This window comes from Littorina saxatilis, linkage group LG17 (assembly GCF_037325665.1).
Source record: "Littorina saxatilis isolate snail1 linkage group LG17, US_GU_Lsax_2.0, whole genome shotgun sequence".
Taxonomy (NCBI): domain Eukaryota; kingdom Metazoa; phylum Mollusca; class Gastropoda; order Littorinimorpha; family Littorinidae; genus Littorina; species Littorina saxatilis.
Window position 1 is genome coordinate 20,310,907 of NC_090261.1, and position 21,423 is coordinate 20,332,329.

The 21,423-nt window shown below is 40.1% G+C and overlaps 1 protein-coding gene and 1 long non-coding RNA gene across 2 annotated transcripts in view; one reads left to right on the forward strand and one right to left on the reverse strand.

Moving 5' to 3' along the window:
* LOC138953097 (phospholipase DDHD1-like) overlaps nt 1–16,032 on the reverse strand; it is a 41,470-nt gene extending 25,438 nt beyond the window's left edge. The window contains exons 1-6 of the mRNA XM_070324880.1: nt 15,410–16,032; nt 12,829–12,984; nt 9,033–9,161; nt 8,406–8,547; nt 2,565–2,680; nt 1,104–1,210 (exon numbers count right to left, since the gene is read on the reverse strand). Coding sequence (XP_070180981.1) covers nt 1,104–1,210; nt 2,565–2,680; nt 8,406–8,547; nt 9,033–9,161; nt 12,829–12,984; nt 15,410–15,860 — 1,101 coding nt within the window. The 5' untranslated portion in view covers nt 15,861–16,032. The remainder of the gene's footprint in view (nt 1–1,103; nt 1,211–2,564; nt 2,681–8,405; nt 8,548–9,032; nt 9,162–12,828; nt 12,985–15,409) is intronic.
* A 2,634-nt stretch (nt 16,033–18,666) lies between these two features.
* On the forward strand, nt 18,667–20,763 carry LOC138952322 (uncharacterized). Its single transcript, XR_011451345.1, has 2 exons — nt 18,667–19,612; nt 19,645–20,763. It is a non-coding gene; the product is annotated as an uncharacterized lncRNA (long non-coding RNA).
* The last annotated feature ends 660 nt before the right edge of the window (nt 20,764–21,423 follow it).

Consider the following 21,423-nt stretch of genomic DNA (forward strand, 5'->3'; position numbering starts at 1 on the left):
TTAGCTCCCTTGTTTGTTTGTTTGTTTGTTTAACGCCCAGCCGACCACGAAGGGCCATATCAGGGCGGTGCTGCTTTGACATTTAACGTGCGCCAAAAAAGACAGAAGTTGCAGTACAGGCTTCATGTCTCACCCAGTCACATTATTCTGACACCGGACCAACCAGTCCTAGCACTAACCCCATAATGCCAGACGCCAGGCGGAGCAGCCACTAGATTGCCAATTTTAAAGTCTTAGGTATGACCCGGCCGAGGTTTGAACCCACGACCTCCCGATCACTGGGCGGACGCCTTATCACTAGGCCAACCGTGCCGGTCCTTAGCTCCCTGTTTCCCACCAGATTACATGCAGTTACTTTGTGTGATCTCAGGGGCCCATAAAAGCTAACAAATGTGAGGATTTTCATTTCAATGCTAATGTTATTCTCTCAGGTGCCAGGAGACTGGTTCCACACAACTCTCACTTCACCTTGTATGTGTCATGCCGAATTCACGTAATTGCCGATTCCGCGTAATGGGCAACATTTTTTCCCATTTCGCGTAATCGGCAAAACGCTGCCCAATACGTGAAATCGGCAGCGTTTTGCTGAAATCGCGTAAAGGCTTCTAAAATTTGCCCATTTTGCGAAATCGGCAGCCACTGTTTGGTTTTAAAGTTCTCAAATGCCTGGAATATCATCACACTTAGACAACTAGATACTCTAATGGATAGATATTGCAATAATCGATAAGTTATGACAAGTTATTGCAGAAAGTGTAGTTTTCATGCATTTCCGGAGTTATGCTCGACACAGACCAACATAGACCATACAAAACATAGTAGGGAGGTAAAGCAATGTTAATGCAATGTTTTGGTGACACAAAAAGTAACAGACTAGCTGTCGCTTTTGTGAAATGGGCAAATTTTAGAAGCCTTTCCGCATTTTCGGCAAAACGCTGCCGATTTCACGTAATGGGCAGCGTTTTGCCGATTACGCGAAATGGGCAAAACTGTTGCTGATTCCGCGAATTCGGCAATTCCGTGAATTCGGCACGACATATGCAATTAGAGCGCTTACTTCCCTTTGTTTCTCAGATCTGAACACATCTGAAGCTATGACTTGCCTCTGCTCTGTAAAGGGGACTGGTGTAGTAGAGAATATCCATGGCGCTACTGTTGAGAATGCTGCGCACGCCTTTCATCTTGTGTGGGGTGATGGACTCCACCGTGCCTGAAATCACAAATATTCACATGAACAAAATATGCAGTCGTACAGTGGAACCCCCCTTTACAGACCTTGACAAATCTGAGATAATCAACCAATCAATCAATATGAGGCTTATATCGCGCGTATTCCGTGGGTACAGTTCTAAGAGCAGGGATTTTTTTTATCTATTTTTTATTTTTTTATGCAATTTATATCGCGCACATATTCAAGGCGCAGGGATTTATTTATGCCGTGTGAAATGGAATTTTTTTTTACACAATACATCACGCATTCACATCGGCCAGCAGATCGCAGCCATTTCGGCGCATATCCTACTTTTCACGGCCTATTATTCCAAGTCACACGGGTATTTTGGTGGACATTTTTATCTATGCCTATACAATTTTGCCAGGAAAGACCCTTTTGTCAATCGTGGGATCTTTAACGTGCACACCCCAATGTGCACCCCAATAATCAGGTCTTAAAAAGGAGGGAGTCTTAAAATGGGGGTAAATTCACAGAGGTTATGAACAGAACATGTGAACATCCAAGGACTTAAAAAGGGGGAAGTCTTAAATTGGGGGTTACACTGAAACAAACACAAAAACTGGAAAGACACTCACAAAATCCCAAAAGACAGATAGACAAACACATGAACTGAATATAAATAACCATCTCTTGATGTTAAATTGTGGTAGATGGTCTTACTTAGTTGTGCAAAGAAGACAAAAATCAATGCCTAGCAACAACAACAAAAGTGGTTGGAAAACATCCAGATTGACCAATTCATCGTCACATACATTACATGCGCAGGTGTGGTTTAAGCCGCCGATCAAAAGGTACTAATGACACAGTTCAATATTCCTCTGGCTCATTATTTACAAAAGGTTAGGGGATTTTACTATTGATTCTTCCAGTGCAGATCTACCGAGAAACAGGTGTAAACAGGTAATACAATGTACACAAGCCCTGTGATGGAAGATCAATCATCTCTTTTCTCTTCAACATCTGCTATTTATAATACAGGTATAGCTTAGTCAGGAATGTTGCATTGATCTTTTCCACCTAATACATTTTCAGGCACACAGCCTCTGCACATACTAAAGCTCTTTTTTCAGAATGCAAACACTCTGGAAAGAAACTATATAGCTGACAAATAACATAGCTCATAACATCAGATCTCACCTCAAAGACGATTTGTGGCTGACACAACACACACACACATGTTAATACTGAAATAGCAAACAATACAAGAAGAGTTATAAACTGCATAAGAAAAAGAAATAGTCACATTTAGACAGTAATGCCAAAATGGCAAACAAAATAAGATGCCAAAGAAGAAGAAGAAGAATGTTTGCATTCTATTACAAACCCTGACCTCCATCCAACTTGAGGGAGGAGCGCCATTCCACGGGGAGAAACTCACAACGCTGGTTGTTGCTGCTGAGGTCTGGGTAGAATTTGTGCTGTAACGAGCTCACTCGGTCTCGCAGGCTGGAAATACAAACAGGCAGATACAGCACAACTTTACTTCATGGTGTGACAGAAGCAACTCAAAATGCCATACAAAGTGGAAAATATAAATACAGTGGAGTCCAGCTATAACGAACCTGGGTATAACGAAATCCCGCTTTTAACGAACTGCCATTGATTTCCCGGCAGACAGCCTTCTATTTCTTACTTGTTACTTTCCGGCTACAACGAACCTTTTGAACTCATTTGCATAACGAACCCCTCTTATAACAAACACGTTTTCATCGCCCCAGAGCCGTTTTGTCTCTAAAAGTCACAAGGCTACAACGAACTGATGTCAATAATTCTCTCCAAAGACAAAAATACACAAACACAAGTAAAAGTATACCGGTAACAAACGGTCGAAGAATGAAAATAAGCCGCACATCAAAGGAAGAATACAGAGTGGAAATATGTGTGCTCTGTGTGTGCGGCGAGATCAAAGGCAGGTCCATTGTGATGCCTTGACACTGACCTTCTTCCCAGGGGTCAATGACCCAGTTTTAGCTATGAGAGGTGGTTCCCCTGTCATATCTGAGAGAGGAAACACTTCCTGCACCGGGGTCAGTGACCGAGTTTAATCTATGGGGCGGTCTCTTTGAATTTGATGTCTTGAGAGGAAACATGGCCAGGGTAGTACCTAGTAGCTGAAACATGCATTATCACAAGTTGTTTGACTGGTACTCAGGCGGTCTCTTTGATTTTTTTCGTATTTTGATACACTCGAGGAGGAAAAAAGTCGCGCCTTATGACCCGGAAAATACGGTACATGCTTTTACACGACTTTTTAAATTTTACTTCTAAAATTACAGTAAAGTGAACATTTGAACTATGCCTCCCTATGGATTATATTATGAAGCTGTTGAAAACATGCAGAGATTGTTCTCTCCAAGGAAAGATCGATGGGACGATCATTTGAAGGTGAGTGGGAAAACTTGTCTTGAGGCCATTTAGGGTTGAAAACTCTACAGCGAATTACTGATATAACGAACTAAAATGTATCTCCCTTGAGATTCGTTGTACCCGGACTCCACTGTATATTAAAGTTGTAGCTGTGATGTGATATAAGGCCCCTCTGATGAAAGGACACATACTGTTGTCTTTGTCTTGTATCCATACCAAAACATACCTGTCACACCAGCAGTGCAGGAACACTTTTGGCTGTACTTAAGGGCGTCCTTTGAAAAAACGTTATGTCTACTCTGAGAGAAGATACCAATACAGTTCATGATAACGTCAGTTAAAAGGCAAATGTATTCTTTTAAGGGGGGACAGGGTAGGCAAGCACTTTTTTTCTTCTTTTTGAAACAGCTTGCTGCTTGTTTGATTTTTGCAAGCAGAATAACCTAATTAAGGGAAACCATTTTAAATTTTGAGTGAAAAGCAATTTTTGGGGGTTTTATTCACCAAAATGTGAGAAAAACGTTATAAAATGTGCTTTTTTTTAAATGTTGCAGTTTGTGAACCAGTGCATGTTTTGATCTAATTTTTCTTCTTTGCAGCAATATGTGTGTGTTTAATAATTCTGTGTATCGAAAAGCATTTCTAAGCAATATATTATTTTAATTTAGCATTTTCAGTTACCGGTTCAGTTCTGATAAGAAAAATACATGAGATCCTAACTGTCAGACTCATAAAAACCCAACCAATGCACTGAACTCTTATTCCATACACAGAACTGATGCTGTACAACTCATAAACAACATATACAAAAACTGAACAAATCCATCAAGCCTTTCAAAAGTTGCAACATTTTAATTGTAGCGTTTTGTCTGAAAATTACATTCAGAGAAAACAGCATTTTAAAGATTTGAACCAGTACATAAAAAAACAAGTAGCACAGTGCACCCTGAATTCATATGTTTTTATCAGAATGATCACTTTACTATGTAGGGAAAAGGATTTGACAATCAAATTATCAGGATTTTTTTTATATACATCATATGAAAACAACCATCTTTGTTTGTACCGATATGAAAACATGAATCAGAACCAAACTGTCAGACTCATAAAAACCCAACCAATGCACTTAACTCTTATTCCATACACAAAACTGACGCTTTACAAATCATAAACAACATAAACAAAAATGAAACAAATCCATCAAGCCATTCAAAAGTTGCAACATTTTAATTACAGATGTTTGTCTGAAAATTACATTCAGAGAAAACAGCATTTGAAAGATTCCAACCAGTACCTCAAACTAGTAGCACAGTGCTGCCTGAATTGATATGTTTTTATAAGAATAACCACTTTACTATGATGGGGAAATGATTTGACGATCAAATTATCCGGACTTTTTTAAAAAAATCATTTGAAAACTCATCTATGTTAATGCAGATATGAATCAAAACGAAACTGTCGGACTCATAAAAACACAAGGAATCCACTGTATTCTTATTCCATGCACAGAAATGGTGCTTCACAAATCATAAACAACATATACAAAATTGGAACAAATCCATCTTGCCATTCAAAAGTTACAACATTTTAATTACCACATTTTGTCTCAAATTACATGTAGAGAAAACAGCATGTAAAAGAGTCTCACTAGTACCCCGGTAAACTAGTACCACAGTAGAGCTTGAATTATGGGGTGGTTTTTTTTAACCAGAATAACACTTTAACTATGAAGGGGAAATGATTTGATAATCAAATTATCAGATTTTTTTGATTTAAAAAAAAATCATATGAAAACATTAAAAAAGTCAATTATCTGTGTTTGTGCTGATATGAAAATATTGATCAGAACCAAACTGTCAGACTCATAAAAACCCAACGGATGCACTGATTTCTTATTCCATTGCATGGAAATGATGCTTCACAAATCATCAACAACATTACATAATTATAAATACACAAATGGAACAAAGCTATCAAGCCATTCAAAAGTTGCAACATTTTAATTACAGTATTTCTGTGCTCAATCCTCACACTGCAGCAAATTTCTGTAAAGCTGAATGTCCCTTTCCATGTACCAACATGGTCATACGCGGATTATTTTAAATGCAACTTTACCACCCGAAGCGTTGCAAACACCGGGAGAAGAGTAAACAACTGCAGACTTGAATGGACACTCATATGCACTCCAGATGCAGGGCCTGTGCAAATCCTTGGGCTGATGCATCACCTTCTTTCATAATCAGACTGCTATCAGACAAGCATTCAGTACAGGATATAGACCTTTCAGCAATAGATTGAGCTGATCAATGTTGACAAAAGCCCAACACATGTCAGCGGAGTGACGTTGCACAGTACCAGTATCCATATCTGCTTGTGATGGGTCAGAAGATGGCAAAGTATCTGTATCTTCTTATGGTTGGTCAGAAGATGGCAAAGCTGATGTTTCTGCTGTGGAAGAGGGTAGTTCCGGTTTAGCAAACTTTTCCATCAGGTCAATCTTTCTCCTCGCTGCCACCACAGGAGGACTGGCTCTCCCCTTGCTCCAACCTAATAAATACACAAACACTGATTTAATATTTGATACAACTGTCCATGGTTTTTGTTTGTAATAAGCTGCAAATTTTAAGACTCAATATAAACGTCAACAAGTGCTTGTACTTTATTTTGCAAATGACCATGTTACATGGGGTGTACCTCAACTTTTTGGCTAGGCCGGTAAATCAGAAATCCCAATCAGCCCCCAACCACTGAACCAGGCGGGTTTTCTTACAACCACCTCAGCGGCTCGTACCCACATATATGTCGGTTGACGAACACACACACACACACACACACACACACACACACACACACACACACACACACACACACAAAAGACATTCATTAATTTAACAGTGACTCATACTCATTACATGTGGATTTGCACTACTTATTAATACCCAAACACACACAACTTAATGACAAAAAAGTGTATGTTTTAATATATATAATGATAAATAATTGGAAATAAAAGCAGCCACGAAAAAGCAAAAGAAATCAAAGTATTCTCACCCTGTCACACACTAAACCTCACAGAAGGTTATCCCACATACCGGCCCCTATCACAAAATTTACATGTCAAGTTTACTATGGGATTTGAGTAACCACACAATCACATACACACAGGAACTAATACTGAAACTAGCTGAATTATTTTCTTTCTTTCTTTCTTTCTTTTCATATTTTTCTTTTAAAATTAATTTATTTCATCACACTTGCTATGTATTTGCTTGTTTCTTGTCTGTTGTCTGTTTTGTGTGTGTGTGTGTGTGTGTGTGTGTGTGTGTGTGTGTGTTCTGTGTGTGTGTATACATTTTCAGATTTCCTAAACCTAGCACTGTTTGCAGGTGATCTTTATGCTTTTGATTCATGAGTTGCATCCCCAGTCCTTTAGTTTAACTCTTTTTTTTTCTTTGGTGAAGTAAATTGGATCTATTTTTTTATTCCTTAGTTAATGGAAAAGATTTGACAACAATATTGCTGTCAATGATAGGTTGGTCAGCCATGCTGGTGTAAACCAATCCTTTAGAATTAGAGAACGCTCTCTAGTAGGGTACTTATTTTCCTACGGTCAATGACCAGAAACAGAAACTGTGTCAGTCGTACATCGCTCAGATGCTGCTTCTCAGTTTGACCCCAGACAAAGAATAATGATGACATGTTACACCATAGTAAGCTCTCAAGGACTGGCCAGCGAAGAACAATAAAATAGGGGTTGTGAAGACGATATCACAGAGATGATCGAGGGAGGGAGGGGGGGGGGGGGGTGCGGCGGCGGCATGGTCAGTAAATTGGATCAAGAAACCCGCAAAATACTTCAGACACAAACTGTTTATCATTTACCTGCAAACCCTAACACATTCTTACAACAACAACAACATAACAATGTGCAATAAATCACGTTGTCAAACAAACAAGATCGAAAAGAGAAAGAAGCAAAACCCACCTCGTCGAGTCAAGAATCTTAGAATGTCGTCTGCTTCAATACGATCATGTTGGTTCATTTCGGAGTGTTGTTACTTCCTTCTACTGTTCGCTGCTGCTGGTTCATCTTTCTCTGATATTTCTTGCCACTATGCCGAACATTTCCAATGTTAGGGTTGTTCTCCGCAGCTCAAAACTTTGAAAAATGCTGCTGAATCGGTGAAAAAGTCATGGATTTGTTGACACCGGGGGACTGATAAGTTGTCTACTGCGCTTGCGCCAAATGCCTTTGACCTACATATATTTGCATATATTAATTCCGGGGTTTCGGTTGGAATGGATTCTCTCTCTTTGTGCCTATGTCAACGGAAATTCCCCAACGGTGATGACATCATCTTGAAGAACGGAAATTTCCACACAGTTTGAACAGCGAAGGGTCATGTCATGTGCGTACATTTACCAGCACGGAGTATCCAAAGTAGACCATTTTTTCGATTTTTTTGATAAAACACAGACAAAAACAACAAAACATCGGTTTGAAAATGGTTTTATTTACATGAATACATGTCTAAAATGACAAAAGCAGATTATTGAATGCATTCCAGGATGTTCAAAGGTGTGAAAAATGCAACAACCCCAAAAAGGTGTATGAGACCAAAAATAACTCATTTTGCCTACCCGGTCTGCCCTTAATTATCCAGTAAAAAGATGAAGTGCGAGTAATCTGTCCTATCATTATGATTTATTCCAAATTAATTGGCCTTAAAATGCTGGTGTATTTTTCCTAGGTGAATCTACACACACAAAACTGAAATTACTTTAACATTCTAAAAACACCCACTCTTTCACGCAACGAACGATGCTGCCAGAATCCATCTTCTGTCCGATGCCATGGATGACAAAGACGAGATGCGTGATGTCAGGCGGCTTGTCATCCATCTGTGCTTCATAGCAGTAGCCTCGGTGAAGACGGGCACCCGCTGCTTAGAACATAATAACAAGGAATAGAGTTGTAAAATGTGTATCCAAATGTGAGCCTGCTGTTTTGTTTTCAAAGTCCAAGTGCACTGTACTTATCTTAAGAATTAGCATGTGATGTCATTTTCACTTAATTGTCTAAATCAGGAATATATACTTCTTGTGCCTGTAATGGTTTTTCAAAACCTGTCTAAACTTTGAGTACATGTGTGAGCTTTATGAACACGCACAAACACAAAAAAGGATAATAATCTAAACGGAATGGGTAAGACTAAGACTAAGAAAGATAAGGATAAGGCTAAAAAGGAAGGTGCACCTACCAAACTATTTTTTCTCAAATCTATTCATCCTGTGTGCACTTATAAATCCTTTCCCAGATGCTTCACCTGAAGAAGCTAATTAAACTCAAGAACATAATTCTTGAAGTACAGCCCTTTCCCCCCTGGTCTATCTGGTCTAATAGTGGTACTATGAATGTACTGTCACTCACATTTCTGCCATCCCATGGACTTGCTCACTCTTCGCATCAGCTTGGAAGAGGTGGACTCGCTGAACATGTAGATCTCATTAGTAGCATTCCAGTCCACATGGAAATCACGGAACTTGGTGTGATGGATCACTGAAAACACAGAAGAAAACACAATTTTAGTTTTTACACTTTCTTCTTCTTTGTTCATGGGCTTAGACCCCCACGTTCACTCATGTTTTTAGCACGAGTGGATTTTTACGTGTATGACCGTTTTTACCCAGCCATTCAGGCAGCATACGCTGATTTCGGGGGAGGCATGCTGGGTATTTTCGTGTTTCCATAACCCACCAAACTCTGACATGCATTACAGGATCTTTTCCGTGCGCACTTGGTCTTGTGCTTGCGTGTACACACGAAGGGGGTTAAGTCACTAGCAGGTCTGCACATAAGTTGACCTGGGAGATCGGAAAAATCTCCACTCTTAACCCACCAGGCGGCAGCGACCGGGATTCGAACTGACACGACCTCCCGATTAGGAGGCCGACGTCTTACCACCACGCCACTGCGCCCGTCTTTACACTCTACAGAACAGGAATTTAATTCACCATGTCTTCTTCTTCTTCGTTCATGGGCTGAAACTCCCACAGCTTTTACGTGTATGACCGTTTTTACCCCGCCATTTAGACAGCCATACGCCGCTTTCGTGTTTCTATAGCCCACCGAATTCTGACATAGATTACAGCATCTTTTCCGTGCGCACATGGTCTTGTGCTTGATGTACACACGAAGGGAGATAAGGCACAAGCAGGTCTGCACATAAGTTGACCTAGGAGATTGGAAAAATCTCCATCCTTAACCCATCAGACGCGGCCAGGATTCGAACCCACGACCTTCCGCTTGGGAGGGCGATGTCTTATCCACTAGGCTCACCACAATAATTAAGGCCCCCCAAAAAGTTTGTTTCTGATGAGAAGGTAAAAAAAAATTAGGGTTGGCAGGTCAGTTTTTAAATTATTTTATTATTTTGTTCAATTGAAGTACCGTTTTTTTTTAAATTTACGCTGGCGCTTGTGGCTTTTAACTAGCTGGAATCATGCTAGCTGTGTCCCCTAAATGTCAGATAAACAATCTATTCTTGTAAAGTCGAGTTTTGTCATTTTTAATTAAAAAAAAATGTTTGTCGAAGGGACAAACAAATTTCTAGGGCAAAACCATAGGGTGGTCGGGGAATTGGAAACATAGTATTTTTTCTGGTTAATGTCCTGGTGTCAGTAACTTGAGTAAGCATTCTGGGCATGGAGACATTCGTTTCAAATAAAATCTTGAACATCCAGGATGATGAGAGTGAGAAAATTACCACACGAGTGGGATCCAGCCACAGAGTTTGATTGGCATTAATTAATATTGTTGCATCTAAGAAGTGTTTTGAAATTGGAACCAGGTCTTAATGCAGGCCAAGTTTTGAATGTCTAAGACAATTCCTTCCTGGTCGGGCCTGGTACTTCTCATTTGGCTGTCGTACATGTATATTGTAGGGATAGTCGCTCTATCTAAGGGCAGAGATGGCACGGAAATTAAGTTCTGTTTCTCGTGCAAGCTTTTCAAGTTTTGTTTCAAGGTTCTTGATAAATATCCTCACAAAAAGTTGGTTTTTTTTTTAATGGATAATGGGTCAAAATAGACGTTTTCTGTGACTCTTTCGATAAAACGTGTAGTTTTTGGAACAGATTCTTCTTCTTCAGAGTTCGACGGTTGTGTCTCTCATAATGAGACAGATTCATCTTCCAGAAAAAAATAAAAGACAGACCTTTGCAGAATGTTTTATTTACTCTAAAAAGGTCCCTAGATGCAACAACAGAGCAACTTCTTTAAATTTATCCACATATTTAAACATGAATTTCAGAACAAGTCGCGTAAGGCGAAATTATTACATTTAGTCAAGCTGTGGAACTCACAGAATGAAACTGAACGCACTACATTTTTTCACAATGACCGTAGTCCGCCGCTTGTGCAAAACGGAGTGAAACTGACGAGCCTGTTCAGCGCGCTAATGGTTTCGCTGTGCTGCATAACACGCTTTTCTGTACCTCTCTTCGTTTTAACTTTCTGAGCGTGTTTTTAATCCAAACATATCATATCTATATGTTTTTGGAATCAGGAACCGACAAGGAATAAGATGAAATTGTTTTTACATCCATTTCGGAAATTTAATTTTGATCATAATTTTTATATTTTTAATTTTCAAAGCTTGTTTTTAATCCAAATATAACATATTTATATGTTTTTGGAATCAGGAAATGATGTAGAATAAGATGAACGTAAATTTGGATCGTTTTATATAAAAAAAACAATTATTACAATTTTCAGATTTTTTAAGGACCAAAGTCATTAATTAATTTTTAAGCCACCAAGCTGAAATGCAATACCGAAGTCCGGCCTTCGTCGAAGATTGCTTTACAAAAATGTCAATCAATTTAATTGAAAAATGAGGGTGTGACAGTGCCGCCTCAACTTTTACAAAAAGCCGGATATGACGTCATCAAAAGTATTTATCGAAAAAAAGACAAAAACGTCCGGGGATATCATTCCCAGGAACTTTCATGTCAAATTTCATAAAGATCGGTCCAGTAGTTTGGTCTGAATCGCTCTACACACACACACGCACAGACAGACACACACACACACATACACCACGACCCTCGTCTCGATTCCCCCTCTATGTTAAAACATTCAGTCAAAACTTGACTAAATGTAAAAAAAAGGCAAATTTCTTTACTTTAACAAAATGTCTGAAATCATTCCTTGGTAATTCATATAATGTCTCTCTGTTACTGGAAAAAGACACCATTTCTGGTGAAAATACAAAAACGAGCAAGAAGATTGGACAATAATTAGTCTAGACGATGAATATGTCCCAATGACAGCACTGATTCTCAAAAAACGATTCTGAGAAAACAGCGTCAAAAGTTTTCAAAACACTGTCAAATGTTAATAAAACATTATGAAAATGATCGCTGAATTGCAAGAAAGAGGTTGACAATGATTCTATGGTCTTCAAAGTACCTAAAAATGCAGAGAACCCTAAATTATAAATATGTTTTGGACCAATCTCTGGCCTTAACTGTATTAATTGGATTTCAATCGTGTGTGTGTTTACTAGTCTATTGTACATTGCCGTGAGCTCTGGCGAGAAGGGGCAATTCATAAGTGTTCATGATTCTTCTTATAAATCGTCCAATGAATTCCCTCGCTGGCTGTGTTTAGGCCTGTAAAGGAACCTAACAAAGTTCAGCTCAATCAACCCATACATACCAGAGATGTAACTCCGGATGGACAGACTCGAGTGAAGACAGAGTGAAACCTATACACCCTTCAATATACAGATAAAAAGCTTTGGTCGATTTCAAATTTGTACCTGTAGCAAAAGGCACGTGAAATATTTTTTCTCACAGGGCTAAAAGTGGGACGGAAATCGAAAGAGACTGCAGCGATAGAAAGAACTTTAGGAATCTCAATCAGGAAAAGATACCCCTAAAGCCTGATATTGATTAGGTAAATTGCTGCACAAAGCTTTGACACTGACTTTTTGGTAAAAAGACTTTGGGAAATCTACTTCAGCTCAAGATCTCTTGTCAAAAAGATGTTTTGATATCTTTAAGTGAACGAAAATCGCTTGTACATCCATCGTTCACATAGGAACAAAATTCAAGGGAAAGAACTGCAAGGAGTTAACCAAGAAACCTATTCGGGGGTTGTGCAGAAGCTAATTACTACGCTGTATACAGGGATCCCTATTAAGATAAGCAGGTAATCTCACCAGGTTTTGGCCCTTTTGAAAGTGGTGCAGATTCCTCCAAACGTTGACCACGGAAGTGGCCCATGTGCTCTCCTTCGATCTGATTTGCATAGCCATCCTCCAGGGGCTGCATTGTTTCGTAGAACCAGATGCCTTGTGTGATTTCAGATATATCACCTGTGATGAATAAAATAAAAAAGTCAATGATAAGAAAATTGGTACAAATCTATTCCAAGAGATCTAGGCTTCGTTTGATATCTGTACTGCCAAACGCTTTTCTTGTTTGGGCACATGTGTGAGAAAAAGACAGTGAGTGGGTCTACAAATGTAGACTTTCTAAAATTATTAAACATGCATCCCTTTCTGTTTACGCACTGGCTATACGCACTCAGAGTGTATACAAGATTCGACCCCTGTATACACTCCGGTGTTAACTTCCGGTCGCGAAGCAAATTTAACATTTTGCGTCACTTTGCGATAGGAACGCAGAGCAGTTGATTATAAGAGTACTAAAAAACGATAACAATCTGATGCTGCTTGGGAATTGCTGTAACGTTGATAACATTCTCGGAGTGTGAATAAAAGACTAGGTAACCGTATCAACACTTGGAGTGTCAGTCATGAGACGCCATCTTACAAATGAACGTAGTGCGCTTTCGTTTCATAGTATCAAAGTACGCTAGGGACAAACACACACACACAAAACTGATGCTACACAGCAGTTTATTGTCTGAGTTTGGAACACACTTGGAGTATGTATCGACCTAGATACTGTGAATTTGTTAGTTTGTTTGTTTTGTTCATGGGCTGAAACTCCCACAACTTTTACGTGTATGACCGTTTTTACCCTGCCATACGCCGTTTTCAGGGGAAGCATGCTGGGTATTTTTGTGTTTCTATAAAACCCACCAAACTCTGATATGGATTACAGGATCTTTTCCGTGCGCACCTGTCTTGTGCTTACACACGAAGGGGGATATAGCACTAGCAGGTCACCACATTAATTGACCTGGGAGATCAGAAAAATCTCCACCCTTAACCCAACCAGACGGCCGCGGTTTGTATGGGGCGATTTATATAGCGCTTGACGTTCTCTAAGCGCTTTACATATTAATTTCTGCCGTGTGAGATGGAATATTTTACTCAATATATCACGCATTCACATCGGCCAGTAAATCTCAAGCCAATTAAGGCGAATATTTACTTTTCACGCCTTTTATTCCAAGTCACACGGGTATTTGAACATATTGTAAAGCAGTATGCATTGTTAGAGGATTTTCTAGTAGCAGTGTTTAAATGTCGAAGCTGCTTTTCCCAGTTTTACCTAAGAGACCGACTGTATATTGTGTTATTGTATTTGTCAGACTTGATTGTACCAAGTCCCTACACATGTTGTAATGCGCTTAGAGCCAAATATTTTTGTTTTTTGTAAGGGATAGGCGCAATATAAATACACTTTATTATTATTATTATTATTTGGTGGACATTTGTATCTATGCCTATACAATTTTACCAGGAAAGATCCTTTTGTCAATCGTGGGATCTTTAACGTGCACACCCCAATGTAGTGTACACGAAGGGACCTCGGTTTTTCGTCTCATCCGAAAGACTAGCCCTTGAACCCACCACCTAGGTTAGGAAAGGGGGGAGAAAATTGCTAACGCCCTGACCCAGGGTCGAACTCGCAACCTCTCGCTTCCGAGGCAAGTGCGTTTACCACTCGGCCACCCAGTCCTTGGTTTGAACTCACGACCTTCTGATTAGGAGGTCGATTTGTTATCCACAAGGCCACTGCGCCCGTCCTACACTGTGAGCGAGTCTACATTATTGCCAGCCCTGTATACACTCCGACAAAGAGATGGCGGAAGTAAATACTTCAGATTCATTTTTCATTGGCTAGTTTCCTAATCCTAGTGACTTGTAAGGGGGCATTTCATTGGCTTAGAGTTGTAACAGAGCTTTTCATTGCCGGAGTGTATACAGACCTATCGATCCTGTATACACTCAAGAGTGTATATATATAACTTTTGCCTTCCGTTTATTAGTTGTTGTTGAATCTGAGTTACAAGATATGATCAACGAGGTGGATGCTGATGGTGATGGTATGTCAAATTTAAGGGGCTTACTGTCCGTCAGGTCTAAGTGCCTATGTTGGACATGAGTTGGTTTATATACGATTTGTTTGTCTGTTAACGCCCAGCCGACCACGAAGGGCCATATCAGGGCGGTGCTGCTTTAACATATAACGTGCGCCGCACACAAGACAGAAGTCGCAGCACAGGCTTCATGTCTCACCCAGTCACATTATTCTGACACCGGACCAACCAGTCCTAGCACTAACCCCATAATGCCAGACGCCAGGCGGAGCAGCCACTAGATTGCCAATTTTAAAGTCTTAGGTATGACCCGGCCGGGGTTCGAACCCACGACCTCCCGATCACGGGGCGGACGCCTTACCACTAGGCCAACCGTGCCGGTTAATAGTACGTCATGTGTGTGTGCTTCATGGTGCTGAGAATTGGCTACTTTTTCTATTTTCAATTCTGTAAGATTCGAGTGAGTTGAAACAAATAACTCTTCTCAAAATCAAGCTGATTCATACCTGACCAGTAAACTGGAATGCACTTTTTGTTTGCAACATCCACTTCATACAGTCCACCCCGCACTAAGATCCGCTCTTCCACGTCGATGTCACCATCTCTGTCAACAAGCAGAGCACGGTAGCGACACTCAATTCGCAGGGAATCGTAGCCTATAAAAGGCGACCACTTCTTGACACCGTCAGAACGATAAAACCATCGTATTTCTTCCGGTCGAAGTTCGTCTACAAACTCCTTTTGTGGATACAGGTACCGTTTGTGGGTAGGAGATTCCACAGCTGGGGATCGAGTCCCGTTGCTGTCGATATCAAGCTCCTCGTAATTCTCGTCGTCAGAGGGTTGGGAGTGATAGTAAGCATCGAGCGAGGCGAAGACACGATCGCGATCAGAGCTTATTGTTGTGCTGCTTGAAGAGGAGTTGACAGACATATCGGCAAACGTTGGAAATTCCATTCAGCTGTGTCTAATCACGCACTTGGCTGCGTCATGACTCGCCAGTCTTCCTTCTCCCGACACGAGCCCAGGCTCTCGACCAGTTTCTCTAGATCTTATCGGGCATGGCTACTTTATCTCAAAACGCAGAAACAGCTGAAAGCGAAACACTAGACTGTTTGCGTTTGATGCAGATGACATGTGATGACGTAAAGCTAGCTTACTATCCGCCTATTCGTATTGATGTAAAAACATTGCATTAAAGCACTACCAATATATTTTGATAATTGCATTAGCCCATTTTGGTATTTATCATAATATTGAATGTATCAGACATCCGTAAATGTGAAATTATTTGGTTTCGAACAATGACAAAAAATGTATACACTTAGTTTCGCATAATCTCCCTCAGAGTGCTTTCCCCTGATCATCCTGATGAAAGTCAAGTTCGTCTGTCATCAAACTTTACCTTACGTAACCTTTAGCTCTTATTGAGAACTTGTCTGCGATTGGTATTGACGAGGCTTTGTGTTACTGACTGAAATAGCAACACTGTGTAACGAGCACAGCAAGAAACAGTCTGACGGCATTCATTCAAGCAGGAAAATCCCTTGGGGCTAAAGCGACCGCTTCAGTCCGTCAAACTCATGAAGGTAAGGCCAAAAAAAAAAAAAAGGGTCTGTTTACGGTAACATAGGCCAAAAAAAATAGGGTCGGTAGGTCGGGATTTCTTTTTTTTTTCCAAAAAAACATATTTTTACGTTATTTTGCCAAAAAAACAAGATTTTTTTTTCTTTTTTTTTCCCCCAAATGCCAAAAAAAAGTCTAGGGTCGCGTGAAAAAACTAGGGTCGGTCGGGTTACCGTAAACAGACCTTTTTTTTGGGGGGCCTAATGAAGTTTCAACAAAACAACACGTGTGTGCATGTGCGTGTGTGTTCCTGTGTCTGTTACACACACACACACACACACACACACACACACACACACACATTTGGGTCATATCGTCCTTCGTTCTTTCCTGCCTTTCTTCCTTCCAGGGACCTATATTTAGAGGGATTCTATCTAATATAGAAGCCATTGCGAAGACATGTAGTGATATGACTCTCTCTCTCTCTCTCTCTCTCTCTCTCTCTCTCTCTCTCTCTCTCTCTCTCTCTGAATCAATGTCTGTGGTTGTGTGTGAAGTCATTAATGGTTACTTTGATATGACATCACCCAAGTGTAGCAGATTCATCACCATGCTGATGTTGGCTACCTATCACTAAGAAGAAGAAGAAGAGGTCTATGTTCCTTCATTTTAAATCATTGACTCTCTCTCTCTCTCTCTCTCTCTCTCTCTCTCTCTCTCTCTCTCTCTCTCTCTCTCTCTCTCTCTCTCTCTCTCTCTCTCTCTCTCTCTCTCTCTCTCTCTCTCTCTCTCTCTCTCTCTCTGAATCAATGTCTGTGGTTGTGTGTGAAGTCATTAATGGTTACTGTGATATAATTCAATTTGCCTTGTATATATATATATATCTGATTTCCCCAATAGGGCTGTCTGTGAAGGGACAATATTTTGTGTTTCCTCTCTCTTTTGCTCTACTAAGAGAATTTAACAAATCTCAGAAGAAAGTCTCTTCTGACTTTCAATTGTTTTTTTTCACAACTTCTGATGTTTTATAGATACAGAATTGTTTATTGTGTATTTTGTCATTTATATTTTTATTCTGTATTGTAATGTGCTAAGAACTACAGGATAATTTTGCTATAAAAATATCTGTATTATTATTACATATTGATGTGAGAATGTTCACGAGTCATAGTACTGTAAATATTCAACGGGCTCTACGTCGCCCATAGAGAAACAACAATTAAGTACCGTAATCATTCCCCAGTCTCTGGCGCCAATCATCAACCAGAACAAGACCAAGCACGCACAGAAAAGATCCCCATGTCAGAGTTTGGTGGGATATAGAAATATGAAAATATCAAGCATGCATCCTTATGAGCTATAGTAATGATCTAAGGGTAGACACTGCATGATGACCATGTACTGCTGAGCATACATACCTGATGGAGTTTCCCTTGCAGGCTAAGGATGTCTTTCCTTTGTGGTTCTTTGATCAACTGCAAAGAGCAGTAAGGCAGTGGGCACGTCATTTCCTCTGCCTAACATCCTTATTGTTGATCTCTATACACTGATCAGGGATCTCTAACCAAGAAATCTCGGTAGACTCAAATCTCTTGGTAGTCTTACATTTCTTTTACAAACCTCACCGTTTTATTGAAGCCCCGTTCTCATTATGAATTATATCCCAAACCAAATCTTACGTTTCTCTTACATTACCAAATTGCTCTATGAAATTTGTGTGTTACAGATATCAGCTTGACCCAGTTCTTGACAGCTTTTCTTCGACAAACTGAGATTTTCATCGGTCCACTGTCACAACAATCTTCTTCAACAAACTTTTATGCAACATCATCTCATATCGATTTGTATACACCACATCAACTCGTTGAGATTTGTGTACTTGAACTGAACATCTTATTGCCCTGGTGCTGATTTACCAAGCCTAACAATGGTTTGGCCATTGATTGTCAATGCAGTGCGAGTCTATGCGCCGTGGGTCACCTTCCCTTTCGCAGTTGTGATTGGCTTCATCGGATACAATGTGGAAGGCTGGGTACGAGGAGACAAGAAATCTCCGTTCAAGGAAGAGGGAATCAAAGATGAGAGAAGCAACAGAGTGTTAGAACAGAACTCACACACAGACTGCACAGAAGTGGATAGTTTGAAAGCCAAGACATTTGTCCCCAAGACTATGCTTGGCAGAAATGATAAATGATGAGAATTTGTTAGTTGATGGTGTGCGTGGGAAAACAATGAAGAGAAGTTCGTGAGTTGAGAGTGAGTGAGTGTGAGTGAGTGTGAGTGAGTGTGAGTGAGAGTGAGTGAGTGAGTGTGAGTGAGTGTGAGTGGTTTGGCATGTGTGAATTTGTTTTAAGAAGGGGATTGAGTGAGCATAGTGTGAAGTTTAAGTGTGTTTGAGTGAGTGTGTTTCAAGTTGAGAGAGAACAATGAGTCACAAAGGAGAGAAAGGAGGTTATTGTGGATGATATTTCCTAGCACTGAATTGTTCAGAGATCCTTTTCAAAAAAAGAGAAGTGTATACAATCGAAGCAGCCTTTGGGACGGGGATGTAGCTCAGTCGGTAGCGCGCTGAATTTGTATCCAGTTGGCCGCTGTCAGCGTGAGTTCGTCCCCACATTCGGCGAGAGATTTATTTCTCAGAGTGAACTTTGTGTGCAGACTCTCCTTGGTGTCCGAACACCCCCGTGTGTACACGCAAGCACAAGACCAAGTGCGCACGAAAAAGATCCTGTAATCCATGTCAGAGTTCGGTGGGTTATAGAAACACGAAAATACCCAGCATGCTTCCTCCGAAAGCGGCGTATGGCTGCCTAAATGGCGGGGTAAAAACTGTCATACACGTAAAAGCCGTGGGAGTTTTAGCCCATAAACGAACAAACAAAAAGAAGCAGCCTTTGACACTGTGATGAAATTTTGTTTTTCACAAAAGAAGAGAGGAATCTATTAATGAGGGTTTTTAGAAGCACAAACTAGGATTTATACTAAGCAAATGTACTCCACAATATTTCTGCACATTTTGTTTGCGCGGTGGTGTTACATGTATTAGAATTTGCCTTTTTACATTTAGTCAAGTTTTGACTAAATGTTTTAACATAGAGGGGGAATCGAGACGAGGGTCGTGGTGTATGTGTGTGTGTGTGTGTGTGTCTGTCTGTCTGTGCGTGTGTGTGTGTAGAGCGATTCAGACCAAACTACTGGACCGATCTTTATGAAATTTGACATGAGAGTTCCTGGGAATGATATCCCCGGACGGTTTTTTCAATTTTTTCGATAAATACTTTTGATGACGTCATATCCGGCTTTTTGTAAAAGTTGAGGCGGCACTGTCACCTGTCACACCCTCATTTTTCAGTCAAATTGATTGAAATTTTTGTAAAGCAATCTTCGACAAAGGCCGGACTTCGGTATTGCATTTCAGCTTGGTGGCTTAAAAATTAATTGATGACTTTGGTCATTAAAAATCTGAAAATTGTAATAAAAATTTGTTTTATATAAAACGATCCAAATTTACGTTCATCTTATTGTACATCATTTCCTGATTCCAAAAACATATAAGTATGTTATATTTGGATATAAAACAAGCTTTGAAAATTAAAAATATAAAAATTATGATCAAAATTAAATTTCCGAAATCGATTTAAAAACAATTTCATCTTATTCCTTGTTGGTTCCTGATTCCAAAAACATATAGATATGATATGTTTGGATTAAAAACACGCTCAGAAAGTTAAAACGAAGAGAGGTACAGAAAAGCGTGCTATGCAGCACAGCACAACCGCTACCGCGCCAAACAGGCTCGTCACTTTCACTGCCTTTTGCTCCCGCAGTGGGGCACTGCGGTTATGAAATTAAAAGCCCCTCCTGTTTTTGGAACCGCAGGAGCTTTCTAGTTTGCTGTTAGGTAGATTTTTGGTTCCTCTTTCCTGTCATGCTCTCTTTTTCTTCATGAATTCTTTTCTTTTTTCTGCCTTCTTGCTCATTCACCTGTATTTTTTCCAAAAATCTCTTCTCTTGCCGCTTGTCTCGCGATTCATGTATAGTTTAATCTGTTAGTGTTCTGATGTAAGTCCAGCAGTAGATAGGTTAAGCCTTTTTTAACATACTGGAAACTGGTAATCTTCCAGTAGGTATTAATTTAGTTTTACTAAAGCCTGCTGGGACACAAGTAATGGGTTAGTGCATTTGTAAACAGGAATCGCTTGACAAGTGGCCCCCTTCATTCCCCCCTTCCTCGTCCTGATATGGCTCTGCGTAGTCGGCTGGACGTTAAGCAACAAATAAACAAACAAACAAACAAACTCCGTTATGCACAAGCGGCGGACTACGGTCATTGTGAAAAAATGCAGTGCGTTCAGTTTCATTCCTCAGAGTTCCACAGCTTGACTAAATGTAGTAATTTCGCCTTACGCAACTTGTTTCTCTCTCTGTCCTTCCTTTTTGACTCACATGCGAAGCAAAAGTGAGTCTATGTACTCACCCGAGTCGTCCGTCCGGACGTCCGTCCGTCCGGAAAACTTTAACGTTGGATATTTCTTGGACACTATTCAGTCTATCAGTACCAAATTTGGCAAGATGGTGTATGATGACAAGGCCCCAAAAAACATACATAGCATCTTGACCTTGCTTCAAGGTCAAGGTCGCAGGGGCCATAAATGTTGTGTAAAAAACAGCTATTTTTCACAATGTTCCCATTTTCTCTGAAGTTTTTGCGATTGAATACCTCACCTATATATGATATATAGGGCAAAGTAAGTGGGGCACATGTTATGCTTTCATCATGATACACATTTGGTCACATATGATCAAGGTCAAGGTCACTTTGACCCTTATGAAATGTGACCAAAATAAGGTAGTGAACCACTAAAAGTGACCATATCTCATGGTAGAAAGAGCCAATAAGCACCATTGTACTTTCTATGTCTTGAATTAACAGCTTTGTGTTGCATGACCTTGG